The 20,944-nt window shown below is 35.5% G+C and overlaps 1 protein-coding gene across 1 annotated transcript in view; it reads left to right on the top strand.

Moving 5' to 3' along the window:
* SLC9A9 (solute carrier family 9 member A9) overlaps nt 1-20,944 on the top strand; it is a gene marked incomplete at its 3' end in the record, with an annotated part of 228,259 nt that overhangs the window by 70,826 nt on the left and 136,489 nt on the right. Inside the window, exon 7 of the mRNA XM_083364697.1 lies at nt 17,638-17,773. Within this exon, the coding sequence (XP_083220823.1) occupies nt 17,638-17,773 (136 nt within the window). The remainder of the gene's footprint in view (nt 1-17,637; nt 17,774-20,944) is intronic.

A 20,944-nucleotide genomic window follows, 5' to 3' on the forward strand; every position in this document is an offset into this window, starting at 1 on the left:
TGGTCCGGATAGACGCGGCGCCAAAATGGATGTTCCTGATTGGCCCTCACTGACAGCTGCCGGCTATAAAAGCCGGCAAGTTATTCTGTTGTTGCCTTGCTCTAAATAAACCTTTAGTTAAGTAGCCTGTCGTCCCGAGTGGTCCTTCGGCTACTTCACAAACTGCGAATGGCCCGAGAGGTAGGAGGAGAACCACCATAAAACAGTACCTCCCACTCCCAACCCTTCGAGCCGTCGCAGCAAGATACCATTGTCGATGGTATCAAAAGCCTCTGAGAGGTCAAGTAGGACCAGGACAGAGGAGCAGCCCCTGTCCCGGGCCCACCAGAGATCATCAACCAGTGCAACCATTGCTGTTTCCTTGCTGTAGCCGGGCCTGAAACCGGACTGGTACGGGTCCAGAAGGCCTGGAGGAACATTGTCCATGGGGTCGTGATGGGTCGGACACGAATTCACAGCTAACAACAACAACAAATCCTACCATGAGCAAGAACATAAAGAGATTCAAACAGAATCATTCATATACATTATACATGATAGGATCATTTTACTGCTTATCTGTATTTAAGCTCAGCGGCTTAAAAGATGTCAGAAAAGGTCTATATTCTGGTGGTTCAAGTCCTACCACCACATGACAGAGTGAGCTCCCATCACTTGTTTCAGCTCCTGCCAATCTAGCAGTTTGAAAGCATATAAATGCAAATAGATAAATAGGTACCATTTTGGTGGGAGGGTAATAGCATATTACAGTTTTGCCATATACTTTGTGCTGCAGCATGTCATGCTGGCCACAAGATCATGGGAACATCTTCAGACAGTGCTGGCTCAATGACTTAAAGAAAAGGAGATTAGCACCGCCCCTTAAAATTGGCTACAATTAGCAGAGTAAAATCTTCAGGGTCTCCTTTACATTTTTTTAAAAATTGTGTTCTTGTATTCAGAAACTTATTTACCTTTCGTAACAACTACAGACCAGTTTGTTTGCTCATAATATATCTATTAACAAAAAAAATAGTACTGCCAACTTGCAAGTTATGAAATAGTGAATCTTATCAGAAGCATTATGTCAAAAATATGATAACCATAAATAATTAGGCTAATAAGAAAATTATATATTGCTTCCTTTCTCTGTTAGATAATCACATAAATGATTAAGAGAATCTTAATATAGCAGTTGAGGAACTCTACAATAGTGATATTTTAATCATACAGTATTACTGCATTTGGTGAATTTTCACTAATTTCCAATTTTTGTGTTGACAGGGAAGCCTCAGCCCTTCATCTTATGTTGGGTCAGGGTTTGATGCTCTCCTCTGTTTAATATCTTTACATGAAAGTATGGAGTATCTATCATCTGTCACTTCAGGGTCCAGTATCATCAAAATGCAGATGGTACTAGTTATATAGGCTGTCAATTTCCTGACCAAGTGTCTATATGTCCTACAGGTCTCACAGCCAGGGTATTGGGGGAAGGTGGGACAGGCTTATTATTTATTTATTTATTTATTTTATTTATTAGTTTTTATAAACCGCCCTTCTCCCGAGGGACTCGGGGCGGTGTACAGAGGAAGGAAGGTATACAGATTGAACAATAAAGATAATAAGAAACACTAATGAACACAAACTGGGACCCCAATTAACGCTATCATGCCAGGCCAGCCTGCTGAAACAGGAAAGTTTTTAAGTCGCGACGGAAGGTACGGAGGTCAGGGGCCATCCGGATTTCTGTTGGTAAGGTGTTCCAGAGGGCTGGCGCACCCACTGAGAGTGCCCTCCCCCTGGAGGCCACTAGCCGACATTCCTTGAGCGGTGGCACCCTAAGGAGGCCCTCTCTGTGGGAGCGCACAGGACGGTGGGGTGCTGACATCGGCAGAAGGTGCTCCCGAAGGTAGTCCGGACCCATGCCATGTAGGGCTTTGTAAGTCATCGTTAGCACCTTGAACTTCACACGGAAGGCAGCCGGAAGCCAGTGCAGCGCACGGAGGAGAGGTGTGATATGGGAGTATCGGGAGGCTCCCAAGAGTGTCCGTGCCGCCGCACTTTGCACCAGTTGAAGCTTCCGAGTGGATCTCAAGGGCAGCCCCATGTAGAGAGCGTTACAATAGTCTAGGCGAGATGTCACAAGGGCTCAATCCTGTCAAGACTGATTGCCTGTGGATATTTCTCTCTCCCTCCCTCCCCCCCACCAAGATCTGTAGACCATCCATTTTTACTTTTTGATGGGATTACACTTGTGTAATGGGAGTAATCCTGGATTCATTTTTCCTGTGCCTGCTCAATAAGACCTTTGCTCAGTTTATTTTTTTTTTTATTAAATAACGCTCGGCATCAAACAATAAAAACACAATACAATTGTTGAAAAAACCATTAAAGAGGGAGGGAAGCATTGAGACCCCCATAAAGATCGTATCCCTAGAATTTCATCTTGTGCACCAATTGTGCCCATTTCTATTTTGGAAAGCCCTCCAGTTACTCACACCTGGGTCGTCTTACATTTGGACTATTGCAATGCATTCTAAATGGGGCTTCCCTCATCCCTGATTCAAAATGCAGCACTGCAAGCAGTGGTGAATCTGCTTTGCTATGCCCATGTGACATTAAAGGTAAAGGTAAGGGTAAAGGTTCCCCCGCACATGCGTGCTAGTCGTTTCCGACTCTAGGGGCCGGTGCTCATCTCCGTTTCAAAGCCGAAGAGCCAGCGCTTGTCCGAGGACATCTCCGTGGTCATGTGGCCGGCATGACTAGACGCCAAAGGCGCACGGAACGCTGTTACCTTCCCACCGTAGTGGTCCCTATTTTTCTACTTGCATTTTTACGTGCTTTCGAACTGCTAGGTTGGCAGAAGCTGGAACGAGTAACAGGCGCTCACTCTGTTACATTAAAGGTAAAGGTAAAGGTAAAGGTTCCCCCGCACATGCGTGCTAGTCGTTTCCGACTCTAGGGGCCGGTGCTCATCTCCGTTTCAAAGCCGAAGAGCCAGCGCTTGTCCGAGGACGTCTCCGTGGTCATGTGGCCGGCATGACTAGACGCCAAAGGCACACGGAACGCTGTTACCTTCCCACCATAGTGGTCCCTATTTTTCTACTTGCATTTTTACGTGCTTTTGAACTGCTAGGTTGGCAGAAGCTGGAACGAGTAACAGGCGCTCACTCTGTTACATTACTGTTCCCCAAATTGCATTTCTTTGCAGTGACCTTTCATACAATTCAACAGTAATAGTCCCTATTGAGGTGCAATATTAGGGGTGAAGCGCAATGGTGAATAGAATGTAAGGGATGTGTATATATAATGTATGTTTTTATTTGTGGTTTTTACTTGCATGTAGTGTGAACTGTGGACAGCACTTAATTTCAATGTCAATAAAGATATTCTATTTTATATTCCATTATATTCCATTCTATTCTATTCTATTTTATATTCTATTCTATTCATGGTGGATTTTGTGGGACATATAGCTAGCCATACATGGCTGGTTTTTATGTTATTTTAAAGAGTATGTCATGTGGACTCATTCTAAGCTGTTGGGCAGCCTTTAAGCTAGACAGATAGACAGACAGGCAGATAGACAGATAGACAGACATCCTTTCGTGTGCCTGCTCTTACATAAAATGAAAGAGAAAAACACAGTGGACAAATGGAAATGCTATGAGTATTTAAAAAGATATCAGAACAGTAAAAAAAGAAACAATTCTGCCTAATTTTGAGAGCAGTTATCTAATGGAACAAAGGCAGATGGAAAATCTGCAATGAGGGCGATGATCTTGCAAGATTTATATGAAAAAGCTAGGCAATTTCTTAACACAAATACATGAAATGAAATATATCCCATGTGATTCCTGATGTACAAGGTGTAAAAGATCCATTGAAATCCAACCTGGAATTCGAAAGATTTAACTAGAATCATGGGATCATTTGGTTACTAGATCATCTGGATACATTCAAGATAAGCATGAAGTAGTGCTTTCCAATTTGTTCAAATTGTGATGATGTCCATGAAACTAAGTAGCTTCATAGTAGCTAAATAAATTCATGGAGTAAATTCCAAGATTAGAAGCAATGTGTTTCTGATATCAGTTATTCTCCAAGAAAAGCAGGCCGTCATCTATTACCATCATGGCATTTTACAGATTCCCCATAGATACTGTATCTGTTTTGCCATTGTGGAAAAAACATGCTGGGCTAATAATTCTTTCCTTATTTCTACTGCATTTTGACAAAGAGAAGGTTATGAAAAAGGCAACAAATGGGGATAATGATGACAGGCTTAAAAATATCAGCTAAGTTAAAAGATCAGAATTATTTTTATCTATGGTTAATGTAGCATTTTGAGCCACATTTTTACTATAATTAAAGTTAAGACTTTTGAATCATGTTATTTATTTTTTCTGAAAATATACAAATATAACAGTCTATAATTTTTATTCAACTTGTGATCTCAACTAAATGAGCGTATTTCACTTCCAAATTTGACATTTCAGAAATACTATCCGAAAAATTCATTTATGTATGTTTTCGGAAGGATCAGCCCTTCTACAAAGAGTAAGTCAGAATATATGACCACATAAATTCCTGGAATTCTATATATTGTTATATGATACAAATGCAGAATTTTGGAATTATATTCTATCTGTTCCCTTCTAGTATAAGAATCAAAAATCAAATGGAAGTCTCAGGTTTTTGTCCTGTCCGTCTAGGCTAAGTTGAAATTTACATAACTTCTTGAATTCCTTCTTTAAAGCTTTTTCTATATTTTCATATGGGAGAACACAGTATTCATTCAAGTTTAAATCTGTTTTCTAAATTATTATTTAGCCATATTTTGGGGGCATTACTGGTGGCTGTGCAATATTCATTTCTAAACTATCATTACACTATAGCTTAATTACTTTAAGCTTTATGGATAGATCCGATTACATCTCAAAATACAATCTAAATGCAGCCATATGTTGATTACTTGCTTGTTAAATAAAGATGGATTTCAGAGAGTCCCATCATAGAGTTTGTCCTCAGGGTCTATGAAAAATATAACTTAGCTTGAGTCAGCCAGAAGTTGCCATGTCCTATTGAATTAAATCAATGCATGGGTCTATCTATTTACTTACTTACACATAGAAGGACAAAAATGAAATTGCAGATTTGAGATTTAGGAATGGCTTTAGTAAGGATTTAGTAAGGCTTAGGTTTACCTCCAAAAGTCAAATATTTAGCAATGTTTTAGTTTATTTAGCAATGTTTTAAATTATGTTGGCATCAAAGTTTTCTTCTTTTAGAGCTTTCTGCTGAGAGTGCTTCAAAAATCAAGTTTGTCAGCTTCCGGTTCCAGATCATGGCATTGCCAGACGTGTGAGGTGATTGTTCCTCACGTGGTCTGGCTTTCTTTTACCGTGGGGGGGCCTGTAAAGGGGTCGAAAGTTGCCTGGAAAGGTGACAAGCAGGGGAGAGGACCCTCCGATTGATGGTGGAAGGGCGGCAGCCCTCCCGTCAATCTGGAGCAGCTCTTTGGACCAACAAAAAAAGGATCAGCCACGCCTATGGTCCATCGCTTCTGCCATTTCCTGCTGAGGCCAAACTTATAATCAAGCACTTGAAAGCACAGCAGAGGAGCTGGGTGAGACTTGCCTTATCTTTATTCCAACATTTTTTTCTTTTTCCTGTCAAAAGCCTCTTGAATCTGCTTTCCCTTCTGAGGAGAGAGGGAAGGGAACTTTTTCTTTTCCACCCTCTCAAATTGCGGCATTTGTTTACACTGGGGAAAAAAAACCCTTGAAAAAATATAACTAACTTAATTGGACCTACATCCCTTTTATATTTGGCAACCCAAAAACTCCTATCTTCATGGGAAGTGGCTACCCTATCTATTAGATTAAAAAAGGAAAAAAAGAAAAAGATGTAGAAGGATTTAAATTCGATAAAATTTACTCTGTCTGAAAATGATTTTAAATACTCTGGGGACATCTTGTGGCTAAGCCTGGTATAGCAAGTGAGCATTACTGGCAAATAATTCTGTTTATAACTTGGATTCGTCCTTGGAATTAGCTAAAGATAAAAACCTGAAACAGCTGGGAGGTGAATTTAGCTCTCAAGATCTGTGGAGGTGAACATTTACTGACTCTTGTTTAAAAATCAGCCTCCACTAAAGGACTATCGATATTCCAGAAATGGAGGGATACCAGCCACAAACTTCAATCGATTATAAGCTCATACTTGAAAAAATTCTTGAAGCCACAGAGATAATTAACTCTAGACTGAAAGATAAAGGTGTTAGCTTCAATTCACAAACTGAAACCCAGACTCCAACTAAAGAACTTACAGTCCAGAAAACAACAAAATTGGAACAAACTACTATTAAGACAGAGGAATATAAGGAACAAAAAGATATTGAAAAATCTAATATCCAAATTTTGGCTCCATCCAAAGTACCTACAGTTTTAAAAGTACAAGGAACTATCACTAAGACAGAGAATTTTAAGGAACAACAACAAAGTATGGAAAAACTTAATACTCAAATCTTGACCTCATCTAAAGAGCCCACAACTCCAGAAGTATATCAAGCGGAAGACAGTAACACCAAAATAGAGGATGCCAAAGATCAACAAAGAGAGCTTATTGAAAGCCTGGATAGCCAAGCAGCAACTACAAAATTGGATAAGACCCTCTACTTAAATCAGACGAATCCAGAGGAAAGAAGAGACCAGACCAAATTGAAGACAAACACACCAGAGCAAATATAGAGATTTGACTTAACAGAGCAACAGCCTAATGATTACAAATGGTTTGGCTTCTGTGGATTATTGATGGTTAGATGGTCTCCTTTGATTCAAATAATATGTGTTGGAGTGAAGGGAGACCTATCTGGCAACTTAAAGGTTTTGGTTGGCAGAAAAAGAAAACTAGAGTTAGATTTTTTTAAAAAAATGAGTTGTTAGAGAGCTACTAAAGGCTATTCCTTTAGTAATGTGTGATCTATCTATCTGAAATAGAAAATGTTTATGAGATAAAACTAGAATGTGCTTATGTATTTACCAGGCTTACTTTAAATATTATAATTTTTGTACTGAAATAACGGAAATTTGGCTTATGAATCCTACTGTTGATGTTAAAAGATGTTTGAATATTTTAACTAAGAATTAGATAAAAATTAAAACAGAATTTGGTTATGTATAAGTAGAAGTAGATTGATAAATATAGGTTGATTGGTAATGTGTGATGTATCAGGATGAGAAATAGAAAATGTTTATTAGGTAGAGTTTAGTTATTCAGATATTGTGTGTGTATTAGATGTTACAATTTTTGATGTAGTAAAATAAGGGAAATTTGGGTTGTGAATATTATTTTGGATGTTAAAGGCTAAACTTGAATACTATAACTAAAATCAAAAATTAGGGACTGACTTTTTTATTATTCTTGAAAATTTATTAGTTTAAGCATGTTTAAATGTTAAGGGAAATAAAGAAGGATGTTTTGATAATGCAACCTGAATTATGTACTAAAAACTCTGTTACTGAATTTTTGATTACCCAGTCACCATGATGCTTTCTAAATATATAGATGTTAACCTGGAAAACTAATAAAACTTCTTTTTAAAAAAATCAAGTATAGTCGGCTTTAACTGAGCTTATTTGCAAACAGGATCCCTTTTCCCCCATTTCTTCTCCTCTGTTCATGTACTTTCACACTTTGTTTTGCTCCTCCAATAACCTTTCTTCCATAATTTGGAAGTTTTTCTAAAACTAAGGTAATTTGATATGGAATTAACTGTACTGCACATTAGTCTGGGGCCATGGAAGACTGAAGGATTTTATAGTAGTTTAAGTAGCCTTCCCCAGTGAGCTCTTTAATATTAGTTCCTACAATTAATATTCATAAAGGCTTACTACTCTTTTTGACTGAAGAGATTGTACAGCTACATAGTTTTTAGTCTTTATTCATTGTTCTTCCACCAATACCATATCTATGCAGTGTCTTAATGGGGCCAATGAGAAAAATACATAGTAAAGAATTGTAAGTCTCTGTTTACCACCAGGTCTGATATGTTGCTGAACACTTCCAAGACCCAAACAGTCAGAGAAAAATCTATTTAATAGGAGAGAATATATATAACTCAAAGTTGAAGTGTGCAGTCCTTGGTGATATTTGAGCTAAATGGTTTGTTTGAAAACATTTCATTCCCCCACTAGATAACATCATAGGGGTGAGTAAGTGTGGGGTTTGTTCCCTGTTTATAAATAGGTATAGTCCTTTGGTTATGACCAAAATTGGGACAAGAATTAATAGATACTATGTTTTGTAATTGCAAATCTATAGAAAGGAACGATAAGATAACCCAGATTCTCAGGTGCTTTTGAAAAATTATATCAAAGTAAGCATTGATTTAGAAAAAAATACTTTCCTTTATTGCTTATATCATGTCATGAACCAGGGTTAACAATGCTACTTGCAAAATCAAAATCTGTCCAATGAATAGATAATACTGCAATCAACCTAGTTAGTAAGATACTATTAGTTTTATGTCACCTAAGCTTGCTGAATTCTCTGTTAAAATGTGTCCATATTGGTAAGTAAATATTGTGGGATTGAATTCCCAGAAGTACGAAGAAATGTTTCTTTTCCTCTGTCCTAAATCCTCAGCTGCTGATCTCATCAATGATAGACTATGGTGAAAGAAAAATATTACTTGACCATTTTCATAAACTGTCTCCTCATCACGTGCATTCCAAATATTGCAGCCTTTCCTTAGAGGGGAGCTGTTCCGGGTTCTAAATCATTTTAATTTCTGCAGTTATATGTAATGAAAAGTACCCAGTGATTTGAAAGACTGAATAAAAATATGGCAGAGATATTTGGCATAATATTTCAGAAGGACAATTTGCAAGAGCTATAAAGCATTCACCCCATTTTAATTTCTGACCTACAGTTTGAATCTGAATATCCATCACAAAGTCTTTGCCTTCCATTCTGCTATTTTGCTATTATATAGAAGCCAAATCAGGAATCCATTTTTTCATTCATGCTAGAAATAAGAACATAATCTACATTCTTGTGATAGCAGCTGGTTTTTATGTCTTCAATTCAACTCTTTAGAAAAAAAATGAATTGCCATGGCAACAGCTGCAACCATATATTATAGAACTGAAGAAGTGGAACTAACATTCATGAAGGCAGGAAGGCTGTTAGAATAGCACATCATGCAGACAATGCCAATCATTTTGAATAAAATAGGTCTGTTTCTTTACTAGGAACACATATCTTTTACGGTAACTTTACCTATGGATAACCAAAGATAAGAGTAGTATAATAACCTTAGGCTCATTTTTCTTGGTCCATCCAGCACCATCTTGTCAGTTTGATAAACAAGTTTCAGTGTCAGTTTTTCTGTATGTTATATGAGTACACATACAAAAAGCAAGACAAAGTGAGCAATTCTACATGCAGTTTTGCTATCTTGTCCCTCTTTTCAGGATGCAGAATTCTGTTTGCAATTACATCAATCATCATAATGACAGTTCTTAGTGAGTTGTGACCTGGAGTGGCTTTTTTCCTGTTGTGACTGTACTAGCTACAAAATAAAATTCTGAGCTTGTTCCTTGGCATCTTGGGTAACAAAATCCTTTGAAAAATCTCCACTCTGCATGTAAAAGGCAAAGGGTTATAAATGTTTTAGAGTGGATGCAGGATCAAATGTATAATAATAATAGTAACTAAAAAATTGTATTATACAGATAGAGCTGCTCAGACTATCTCATCCTGTCTTTCTAACCTCTGCACATTCAGCCATGAGATCAAAACAACATTTATTAATTCATATATGCTTTAATTTTGATCCAATTAAACAAAATAACTTTTGTCACAGTTATTAAGGTTGCTGTTAAGTGAATTACACAGGTGTTGAGTAAATCTGGTTTCCCCTATTAACTTTGCTGGTCAGAAACCAACTGGGCAATGGCAATCACATGACCCCAGGACACTGCAACTGTTGTAGGTACATGCCCTTTGCCAAGCACCTGAATTTTAATCATGGGGATGCTAGGACAGTCCTAAGTGCAAGGACCAGTTGTAAGTCCTTTTTCGGGTGCCATGGTATATGTAGGGTTTCAGATGTCTGTGTATCTTTTTAAAATATTTGTCTGCACACTCAAAGACCAGATGCCAAGAAAACATATCATGTCTTAAGAATTTATGTCCCTCTATGTTCAGGGCTCAACCAGGCATGGGTATGAAGTTATAGATACTGGTAACCATTTCTATTTAAAGCCCGCAACAAAAACGGATATAAAGATGTTTTAAGCAGGATTTTTGCTTCACAAGTGAAGAAAACTATTTGTGTCTTCCCATCATGGTTCAAACAAAGTCAACCCTCCTGAACTGCAGTTAACCCCAGCAGAAACACTTTCACTGCCATTAGAATGTTCCTCTTCAGTAAAATACAAGGTACAATGAAAATAAACTGCCTTGGCCTTTGGCAACATTACAAGATGCTGTAATAGTAGCTCTTAAAGAATGTGTTGCAAGAATCCTAAGTAGTAAATAAGATGGAATGTAAATCGTAATAGTATATTATTCTGGGATACTACAAGCAGCGTGGATAAGAGGTAATAATTATAAGGGACCTTTACAATAACCACTACTTTAGGAAGAGGAACACTTAAGTTAGAAATCTATTGTGACATTAGAGAATGCTGTTTCTTGTTGGTTTGGTTTGGTTGGAAATGAAGCTTCTAAAGTGGAACAGAATGTTGTGTTAAAATGTATATATTTTATTGCAGTCAGGGCTTTTTTTCTCATAGATCGCCCAGAACGGAGTTCTGGCACCTTTTTTAGATGGAACCTTGTAGGATAAGCAAGGTGGGTTGTATGACATGTGTAAGTTCCGGCACCTTTTTCTTTTAGAAAAAAAGCACTGATTGCAGTAATCCAATTTTGAAACATTTATTGTCTCAGAATTATCTGTGGCTGTGTAACAACCTTTTAGCTCCCCACAAGCATCCACCTTCTCTAAGAAATTAAAAAATATATGCTGATGGTATAAATGCATCAATTTATTACTGTAGCTGCTGCAGAAACAAAAGATTATAGAGGCCAAACAAGTGGTTTTGTATCACTGAATATGATTAAGGGTGTATGGAATACTCAGTAAAGAGGAGTTATATGTCTGCCATTGTTATACTCTGTCATGGAAAAACTTTCCAAAAATATATAACAAATTGCCATGATATAAAATATGGTGTTATGTGTACCACAAGGACTATCGTGAATTATAAAAAAAACAATTGCAGAATAGTTTACACTATTTATACCCTTAAACTAGTAACATACAATAACATAGCAATCTACACCTCTTATAGTCTTAAAAATAGTAATGCGTAGAATAGAAAGTTGAGACTTCACTGTCTTGCCCAAGTTCTGATTCTCCTAGATGTCAACCAGCTTTATTGTCCTTCTGTTATATGAAGTTATCTGAGTGAAAACTTGGAAATCTGCCTGCATAAACTGAAATTTTATTATATCTATGACATAATATAAGATACTTTTCTATTTTTCACCGTAGGATACTATTGGTTGGAAACATGCAGAACAGGCCTTCATCCTGCAATTTTATATATATACAACAACTATAACACCAAAAGTATTAAGTTTCACAAATAACACTTTCTATCCACCAAATTAAGAAGCACAATGTATTTCTTTTGACACCTGAGACAATTAATCTCACAGTAGACTCTTCATTCCAGGGTAGTAAAAATGCAGTAATTATAAAATATTTTCCCTTCTCTTACACGACAGCCAGTTTGGCTGGCTGAGGCAACTGCCTTCCTATGCCTAAGAAGACAACTATTGCTGAGGTCTATATAGGAATGTTAATGTATTTATGATAGTGAGGAGGCAGACAATCGTCTGCTGTGTCCACGGCAGGCTCTTTGGTAACAGAATCCTCTGAATCAGAGGTAGGCAGGAAAGCTAGTGGTAAAACCACTTTTTTTAGTTAGATTGTACATAATGTGGGTGTCTTCAGGAATGATCAACAAATATAAAAAATGGGGAAAGTTTCAATTGCATTATCACAACAGCCATCTTGTCTTTTCAACCATACTCTCCAGACCCTCCTGCTTTATAACAATTCTTAGGCATTACAAAAGGACCATATTCAGCAGCTTTACCTCATTGGCTTTGGCAAAACCTTGTACTGTCTTCTCAAGAGTAATGTCCAGTATGTTTCTAATGCTGCCTGTGACCTTCAGCTGCATTCTGGCCTGTAGTCAAAAGCAGATATGAGAGGCAGTAAATATTTACTTGTAGATTTTATTAATTTATTGGACCTTACTTACTATTACTTTTTGAAAATATTATTGAAACACAATAATTGATCATGCTTGTCTGATTAGTCTCATGTCATAATTCAGTGAAGTCTAGTTCTAATGTATGTGTATTATTTTATTAAACTTCCAATTTTTTTCCTTAAATATATTTGGAAAATGTGAGAATTACTGACTAGCTGGAGGCAGAAATGCTCAAATTATGGAAAGGGTGAGGTGTTTGCTGTACAGTTCCTCTCCAGTAATACCCTGATTTCCTTCAATCCATGCGGAAATTCTTCACATGGCCCTTTCAGACAAGGACATGTAGGCCTCCTGGGAAGCTTCAGAGTGCATGAAAGATGCAGAACAGATCTAGCATTGCCAGCTTCAGCAGTACAGTAAGCTCAAAAACACTGCCAAGAGGAATTTAGAAGAAATGTTCAGGTAGTGAAGAAATTGCTGGAAACACAAAATAAAGCTTTGAGAAATTATGAAGCAGATTGTAGCACAACATTACTTGTGTGACTAGAAACATGAATTTAGCAGCCATACCATTACCTATTCTTTAATTTCAGACTCCTTGTTTCAGGTGGAAACTTTTTCAAAAAGCAGATAAAGTTATTTTAAATGTTCATTTTTTTCATAAGACTAAACCACTACATATGAACTTATTTAAAAATGCAAAAGATAGGTGGATTCACAATGAACAAATTGTGACTTTCTTTAGATTTCTGTTAATTTGAGCATATGTTGCTTTGTAGCAAGAATACAGTTTAAAATAATTATCTAGAAAAAATGTTCTGCCAAATCTCAATGGTTCAACATTCAAACACAAATAATATAGAAACTTGCTGCCTATTTTTGCGTTCTTTCCTCGATTTTTGCTCATGGATACTGACACATTCACCTCCACATTTATATATTTGGGAAGGTAACAAGGGGAAGATGTGGCAGCAGATGGCAATGACTCCCTTTTCTAGAGTGGCAGCAGAGACCTGGGTATATTAGGCCCACCTACAATACCACTTAGTGGCACAGAATTATTTTGTGAAATCCTAGAGTTAAGACTGCTAAAACCATATGCATACATTACACCCATATTGCAGGGTGTCCAAAAATTATTTATTGCATTATATTAAAGTTTATATTTTTATAATATTAAATAAAAACAGCAATATATTATAAAAATTAAAATTAAAAATGAGAACATAAAATAAATATATTTGGAATTTTAATTAGTTTTATTCTGCCTTTATTACATTTTATAAATATGTCAGTGAACACATCTAATATTCTTCCTATTATTTTTCCTACAAAAGTCTGAGAGTGGCTGGCCCAAAGTAACCCACTTGGCTGTCATGCCTAAATTAGGACTAGAACTCACAGTCTCCTGGTTTCTAGCCTGGTGTCTTAACTGCTTGACCAAACTGGCTCTTGCATATAGTAGATGCAAATAGAAGCAATATATATATAAGATTTGCAGGTGTTCTCCTGATTGGAAAAATATATAGGGAAAAAAACAAAATAGTGAATATCTATGACACTGAATCTGATTAAATTTGACTAATATTTAAATATTTATTTCCTTCAGTTTGGGTACCACCTAACTCCAAACCAACTCACAATATAGTAAGCAGTGAAAACAATACAAAACAAAACAGGAATCCAGTCCCTTGATACAAAAACATCTACCGCTCTGCATAGCCTTGGTTAGACCACACTTAGAATACTGTTTCTAGTTTTGGTCATCCCAAAACAAAAAAGATATTGAGAACAAAAATTATTATGGGCCTAGAAGCATCCGAAGAACAATTGCGGGAACTGGGAATATCTAGTCTAGTTAAAAGAAGGATCAGGGGTGACATGATAACATCTTCCAGAACTTGGAAGGCTGCCACAAGGAAGAGAGGGCCAACTTATTTATCAAAGCACCTGTAGGCTGGACAAGAAACAATGGATGGAAACTAACCAAGGAGAAAAGCAACCTAGAACTAAAGAGAAAATGCCTAACAGTGAGGACAATTAACCAGTGGAACAAATTATCTTCAGAAGTTGTTGGTACCTCATCACTGGAGGCTTTTAAGAAGAGACTAGACAGAGGCATATCATCAGCATATTTATTGATATTTCTTCATCCAATTTGAAACAATTTATCATATTTAAGATATTAAGTACTTTATGGCAATATAATTTTTTTGGAAATCCTGTACCAAGAACTCCATATCCATCAGTAAAAAGGACTAAAAGAAAAGGGTCTCAGGAAGGAAAAAAGATTCTTAATTAGAATTTGGTGCAGATGGTTGCATTTAATTTTGGGGGCTTCCGGTTTGCCGCACAGCCACCATGGACGGCTGGGAGACTTGCTTTCTTTCCCCCCCCATTCAGTTTCGGATTGCTGGGAGGCCCTGAAAAGGGCCAAAATGTGCCCCAAAGAGGTGACCAGCAAGGAGGGGCTTTCACTGGATCACGGGAGAGAAGCAACTCTCCCATTAGAGCTGGCAATTCCCTCCAAACCATAGGATGAACGGACTGGCCAACAGCCAAAGTCACATCTACCATCTGACAACTTTAAAGCAGAGTGGAAGAGACTGGGTGAGATCTATTCTCTTACATCCTAATTACTTAGTTACCTGCATAAGCTGCTACTTTCCCCCCTGTGGTGAGGGAAGGGGGATTTTAGCCCTCCCTCCAGAAACAGCGGCGATTAATTACCCAGGGGAGTTTAAAATGTTGGAAAACTATTGGGATCCTAATTGGAACTTTACTTCCTAAAATTAGTGGATTATAAGATTTGTAACTCTCTACTTTATATTTTTCTCTGATTTTTACTCACTATTTTTTATAAAGATCTGGGTTTTTTTCTTTTAAAATAGAAGAAAAAAACTGAAAAGATCCAAATAACTCTGGGGTGACATCTGGTGGCTAAAATTGTGATTGTAACCTGCTATTCTTTAAGAGAGACTTGTTGACAGCTTTGAAAATAGATAAGATAATAAATAACCTTGAGACACTAGTTGCAAGAAACTCAGCTCAGCTCCTTACTTAGTGATTCTCTGACTGTAAACTTTCATTTTAATATACTATAATGGAAGAAGAACAGGAATGGATTTCTCCCACAGAGGAAGAACAGGAACAAACTCTTTGCATGTTAAAAGAGATTATCCATACTCTCCTTATAATTGGTGATGAATTAAGAAGCAGAGGGAAAAAAAACAAGAAACCAGCCTGGATAGGCAAGCTCAAATCATGACTTTAACTAAAGAATCATTCATACAGGATTCTACAGAGAAAGCAGAACAATCAAATATTATGACAGAAGACTTAGATATTCAACAAATACAGATAATGGAAAACACAGAAAAGAAATTGATAATAGAGAACAAAGAAAGGACTCTTCTTATAAACCAGAAGGAATCCGAATACCAAAAAGAAAAGCAGATAAAAGAGAAGATAAATACTTTGGGACAATTATGCTGAGTTGAAAAAATATGGAGTCGACCTGCTAGATCAGATAGTCCTCTTGAGAAAACAGCAGTTGGATGGTTTTTTCAACATCAAACAATAGCCACAACAACACAAAGAGATTTATTTGATGATTTAAAAGCAAAGACACAAAAGATGATCTGGCAAAGAAGAAAAGCTAGAATAAGACTGAAAAGGATTGGGGTTTTGACTTACACACGATATCTAAAATAGAATATATCTAAATGGATATAACATGTGTTCTGAATATAAGATATTGTAATGACTTGAGATAAAGAAAATTTTGGTTATATAAAATCTAGAACCATAAATACTGAAATAAGAATATTATATTGTTTTTACTAGTTTGTTAAGGTAGATGGTAGAATCTATATATAAGGTACATATTTTAAATACTAAATTGTGTGAGGAATTGTGATAAAGAAATTATGGTTCATTAAAAATTTGGAAAAAATATTAAACGCTAAATTAAAATATTAAGGGAAAATTAATTATCAGGTTATTAAATGGCTAAAAGTTTGAATACTTAAAATAATTAAGATTTGAATTTATGACATTGGTATGAGCTGAGATAAAGGTTAAATAAAACCAAGAAGAAATTTTGGCTGTTAAATTTGAAGTGCAAAGATATTTGAAAATTATTATAAAAATAAAAACATTACTTTGTATTATTAATTGGTTGATGCAGATGATCGTGATAGAAATTGGGGTCACTAAAAATTTGGAAATTATAAAGATTAAACATTAAATTTAAAATGTTAACGGTAAATTAAAGTTGAGAAAAAACTTATCAGGTAATAGATTGTCTAAAAGATGGAATGTCACATTAATTAAGATATGTATAAACTGAAGACTATTGATGTAGGTTAGAAAGTTGTCATTGTTGTTTTGTTTGATTGATAGAATAAGAATTAGGTTGGTATGAACATGAGACAGTGTATAATATGGGGGAAAGAGAGGGAATTAGTTGTAATACAGTACTCTGAGATTAGTATTAATGATATTTAAATGTAATGGAATTGCTGTACCCAGATGCCATGTTGCTTTCCAAATATGTAAATGTAATATTGGAAAATCAATAAAAAACTTAGGGGTGGGAGAGAAGTTGCATTTAATTTTATAATGAGAATATTATGCCAATCTGACAATATTATTAACATTCTAGGTCACTTATATGTACTATTTAACAGGAAATTAAAATGTTTTTACCCGATGATCTTCCCACTATGGCATAGTATTTAATTTCCCATAAGGATATAATCTTAATGTCAGCAGCCAAAGACTTGGAGGTAAAAAAGGAACTCTGGTAGAGATAACTATTTCTTTGCTTTGGAAGGAAATGTTTGGTTTGTGTTTCCCTGGGGCTTCATATTGTGAAGCTGTTGACATGTTCCTAATTTGGTTCATGAAGAGAAAGCTATGAATGAATGACACCACTGTAACAGTTTATGCGATTACTGCTGAAGGTTTTGTATGCTCCATAATTTGTACTGTGCGTGTGGAGTGAGCTATAAAACTAATCTTTTTTATCAGGAGCATTTTTGAACATACAGAACCCATATGGCCAATAAATAATTCAAATTCACCTGTAGATTTTTTATGCTATCTACCAAGTTTTGAAGTCTAGTTGGACTGAAAATTATGTTCACTGTGACATATGTTTACAGATTGGCAAAATGAGACAGTGGCAAATGATATTGCCTTGAAAAATAAACCTTATTTTGTTATGCCATAACATTTGAATGTAATCGTAGCCCCAAGGAGTAGGCTTTAGTAAAGTGCATCCTTAAGCTCTTGATTTTAGAATCTGTGCTATGTGAGAAAATTCATTACTTTTCTCTTCTTTTTGTTTTTATTCCAGTTCAATATCAATTTACAGTCCCAAGGAGAATCCCAACACCTTTGATGCTGCTGCCTTCTTCCAGTCAGTGGGGAACTTTTTAGGGATCTTTGCTGGATCTTTTTCTATGGGCTCTGCCTATGCAATTGTCACTGCACTAATATCCTTTGTTGCCAAATTAGAGTATGTTTGGAAAATCAGGTGCAGTAAAATGCAACCATTTCATGTTTCACATCGAATAAGACTTTGTGTTTTAAGATTTTAGAGATGCCATAAGTATAATCTCTATTGGCTCTAAAGTCATTTCTGTCATAAATTGCAGCTGCAGATGAGCTTGAATGCATATGCAAATTTGTTAATCTGACCATCGGAAGTGTTAACAGATGAAAAGAATGAAAATGAGGGTAAACAGCCTTCTATAACCATCTTCCTGCTTAAGTTGTATATGATTCATTCATTTATTTCTTCTAACGACATTACTTAGTCTGTATCCATAACAGGAATTTGTACAAGCCACAGTTAAAAGACTGGATGGCTTAAAGTAACTAATATACTTACTCAGTGTCTGCAACAAAGTAGACATAGAGTGTATAAAACAGAGACAGTTTCTTACATTTTTCTGATTCTCTTTCTTGCAGTCATATTTCTGTTTTCTTTCAGGGCAGCCTGTCAATGAATGTCTCCTGTGGAAAAGAATGATATATTTTGTCTTGAATTAGAACTTTATTTGTTTTTTTATAAATTTAGAAGAATTTTAATGTGTAAACAAACCAAAAAAAATATCTGTGCTTCTAGGAGGCCCTTTTCTGTAGCAATATAGAATAAGAGCTATTGCTATAAGAGAAAGATGAGTTAACAATTTATAAGTAACTGGTTTTTGCCCCTGTGGAGATAAAACGCTCAAACACAGGACAGTTCTTTGAGGAATGTGAGCGAGGAACAAAGTGTGTGTTCCATTTATGGAGTATCTCCAGAGTAGTAATTTACAGCATTACCTAGACATCACTGTATAGTGTAAAGCTTTCTCTATTAACAAAGGCTGGTTTATGCTATAAATTGCTAATGCAAAATATCTTGTGTCTGTCTTCCACTTCAATATACGGCCTCACTAGCTTCATTGCATTTTTTAAAAAAGCATTGAAGTATAGCATAGCATCGTAAGACTAGTTTATTACCCCTTTAACTTTCCCAGATCACAGTCCACTTCATTAGATGTATATGATCTGTGATCCAGGAAGGGGAAGGCAACATAATTCTTTATGATGGTTTGCTTGCTTGTCACAAAATACTATCAGGAACACACCACTGAATATATTTTTTTAAATCTCCTCAATAATACAATGGTTGTATTACCCTTCAGTAGATAAATTAAAACATTTTTATGCCAAAGCACATGTTTTGCTGCTACTTTATCAGTGGGGTTTTTTCCATCCTAGTTTAGGAAGATAGTTTTTTTTTCAAGTTGACATTTTTAGGTTATGTTGTTACCTACCCTGAAAAACAAAGTGATTTGTTTAAAATAAAATAAAAAATAAAATAAAAGTATATAATTATAGGCTCATTGAGGTATAAAATATTTTACAGCCTTTAGGTAAATTATGTTTAAATATACAATATAAGGCTGTGAAATTTAACTGACATTTGCAAAAGTTCTTTCTTTCACACATCCTATATTCTCTCATTGCTGGATGAGTTTCTTTCTGAAGGAGCATGGAAGTCTAACAGGTATTTAAAAGACACATATAACTTTTAAAAAATATACAGAAAAGAAGGTATAATGAAGCTTCAGAGGTAAAAACCAAACTCTGCATCAGCATAAACATATCCAGATCCATAACTTTCCAAACATATTTTCATAATAATTTTTATAAGATAGTTTTCTTATTACCAAAGGCCCTGCTTTTTTGTTAACTAGAAATGCAGAAGCTTACTAAGTAAATAAAATTCATTTAATGAGAATTTTAACAAGCTATAGAAAGAATAAAAATAATAATGTCAATTCCATGTAACTATAGAGCAGATATCACAATGCTGCTTGTTTTTAATCCAGATTTAATAATTCATATATCATGAAAAGGTAATTCCATCAAACTTAATCTTCATCTACAAGTTGTATAGACACCCCACTTCAGTCAGCAGAAACAATCCAAACATATTTTGGATAGCTTGAATCTAAGCTGTCTATGAGCTGACTCAGTCTTGTAACTTATTGGCCACCAGATCATGCCAAATTCCAAAGCCTTTTTCACCTTGGAATAGATCAATTTCATTTGATGCTGTTACATAAATGTTAGAAGGCTCTTACAATCCCCTGAATATCTCCAGGCTGTACCACTAAAATTCAGTGGCAAACTGCCCATTTTCAGAGGAATTATTTTTGGCTCTTTGCCATAGAAAAATGTGATAAGTTTCTATGGATTGTTAATGCACTAATTTTTAATTTAAACAAAAGGCAAAACTCAAAAAAAACACCATATAGTCAGTGATGTTGTCATATCTTAATATAAAGTGCTTATTTTACACTTTGCCATGTTGCCTTGGGTAATCAATTGAGTGAACAAAAAGGATTCTAGATAATATATGCAATATACTGCACAAATAATGCCTTAAAACAATGGAATGAAATTATTGTCTCTAGACAAAATGTCTGTATGTAATATTTCTTCCAATGATTTACTAAAATCTTAATCTTAATATATTACTTTTAAAATTAACACTAAATAGGTTCCGCTAAGCTACCAATGACCTTCCCCTGAGCTTGAAATATTATAATCCTTGAGGTCATTCTGAGATGATCGTCCTGTTTGCTGATTGACTTTATAACAGATTTATTTCTATGACCTGAAAACATTATAAAGCGAAGTTGAACTAGAATTATGAATCATATGAATAGAACTAATAATGGGAAATTAAAGTTATATCTGACTAGATCAGTGATGTAGTCAATTATTTCAAAGCATGAACAGTTATAAACATATCCAGGAATATTTTCCTTGAAGTTGCTTGTGAAATAAATATTGATACAAGCAAAATTAATTAAAAAGTATAAACTTGTTGGAAGTGGAAATTGTTAATCACTGCAAATTATTTGTAGCTAAAATATCTCTTTTCTTAAAATTTAAAGGGAATTATACACAGCATGAATAATTTTTTGACCTGGTCATATCTTTTGAAGATATGACAAGATTTTTTTTTCTCTTAGTTTTGTATAGTCAGGATTTTGAGAAAGAAAAGGACTCATACAGTACGTATTCCCATTGAAACCACTGGATTTATATTTTTCCACAGACAATGGATGTATGAATTGATCTACATCAAACATTCACTG

This window comes from Vipera ursinii, assembly GCF_947247035.1.
Source record: "Vipera ursinii genome assembly, chromosome: 5".
Lineage (NCBI taxonomy): Eukaryota > Metazoa > Chordata > Lepidosauria > Squamata > Viperidae > Vipera > Vipera ursinii.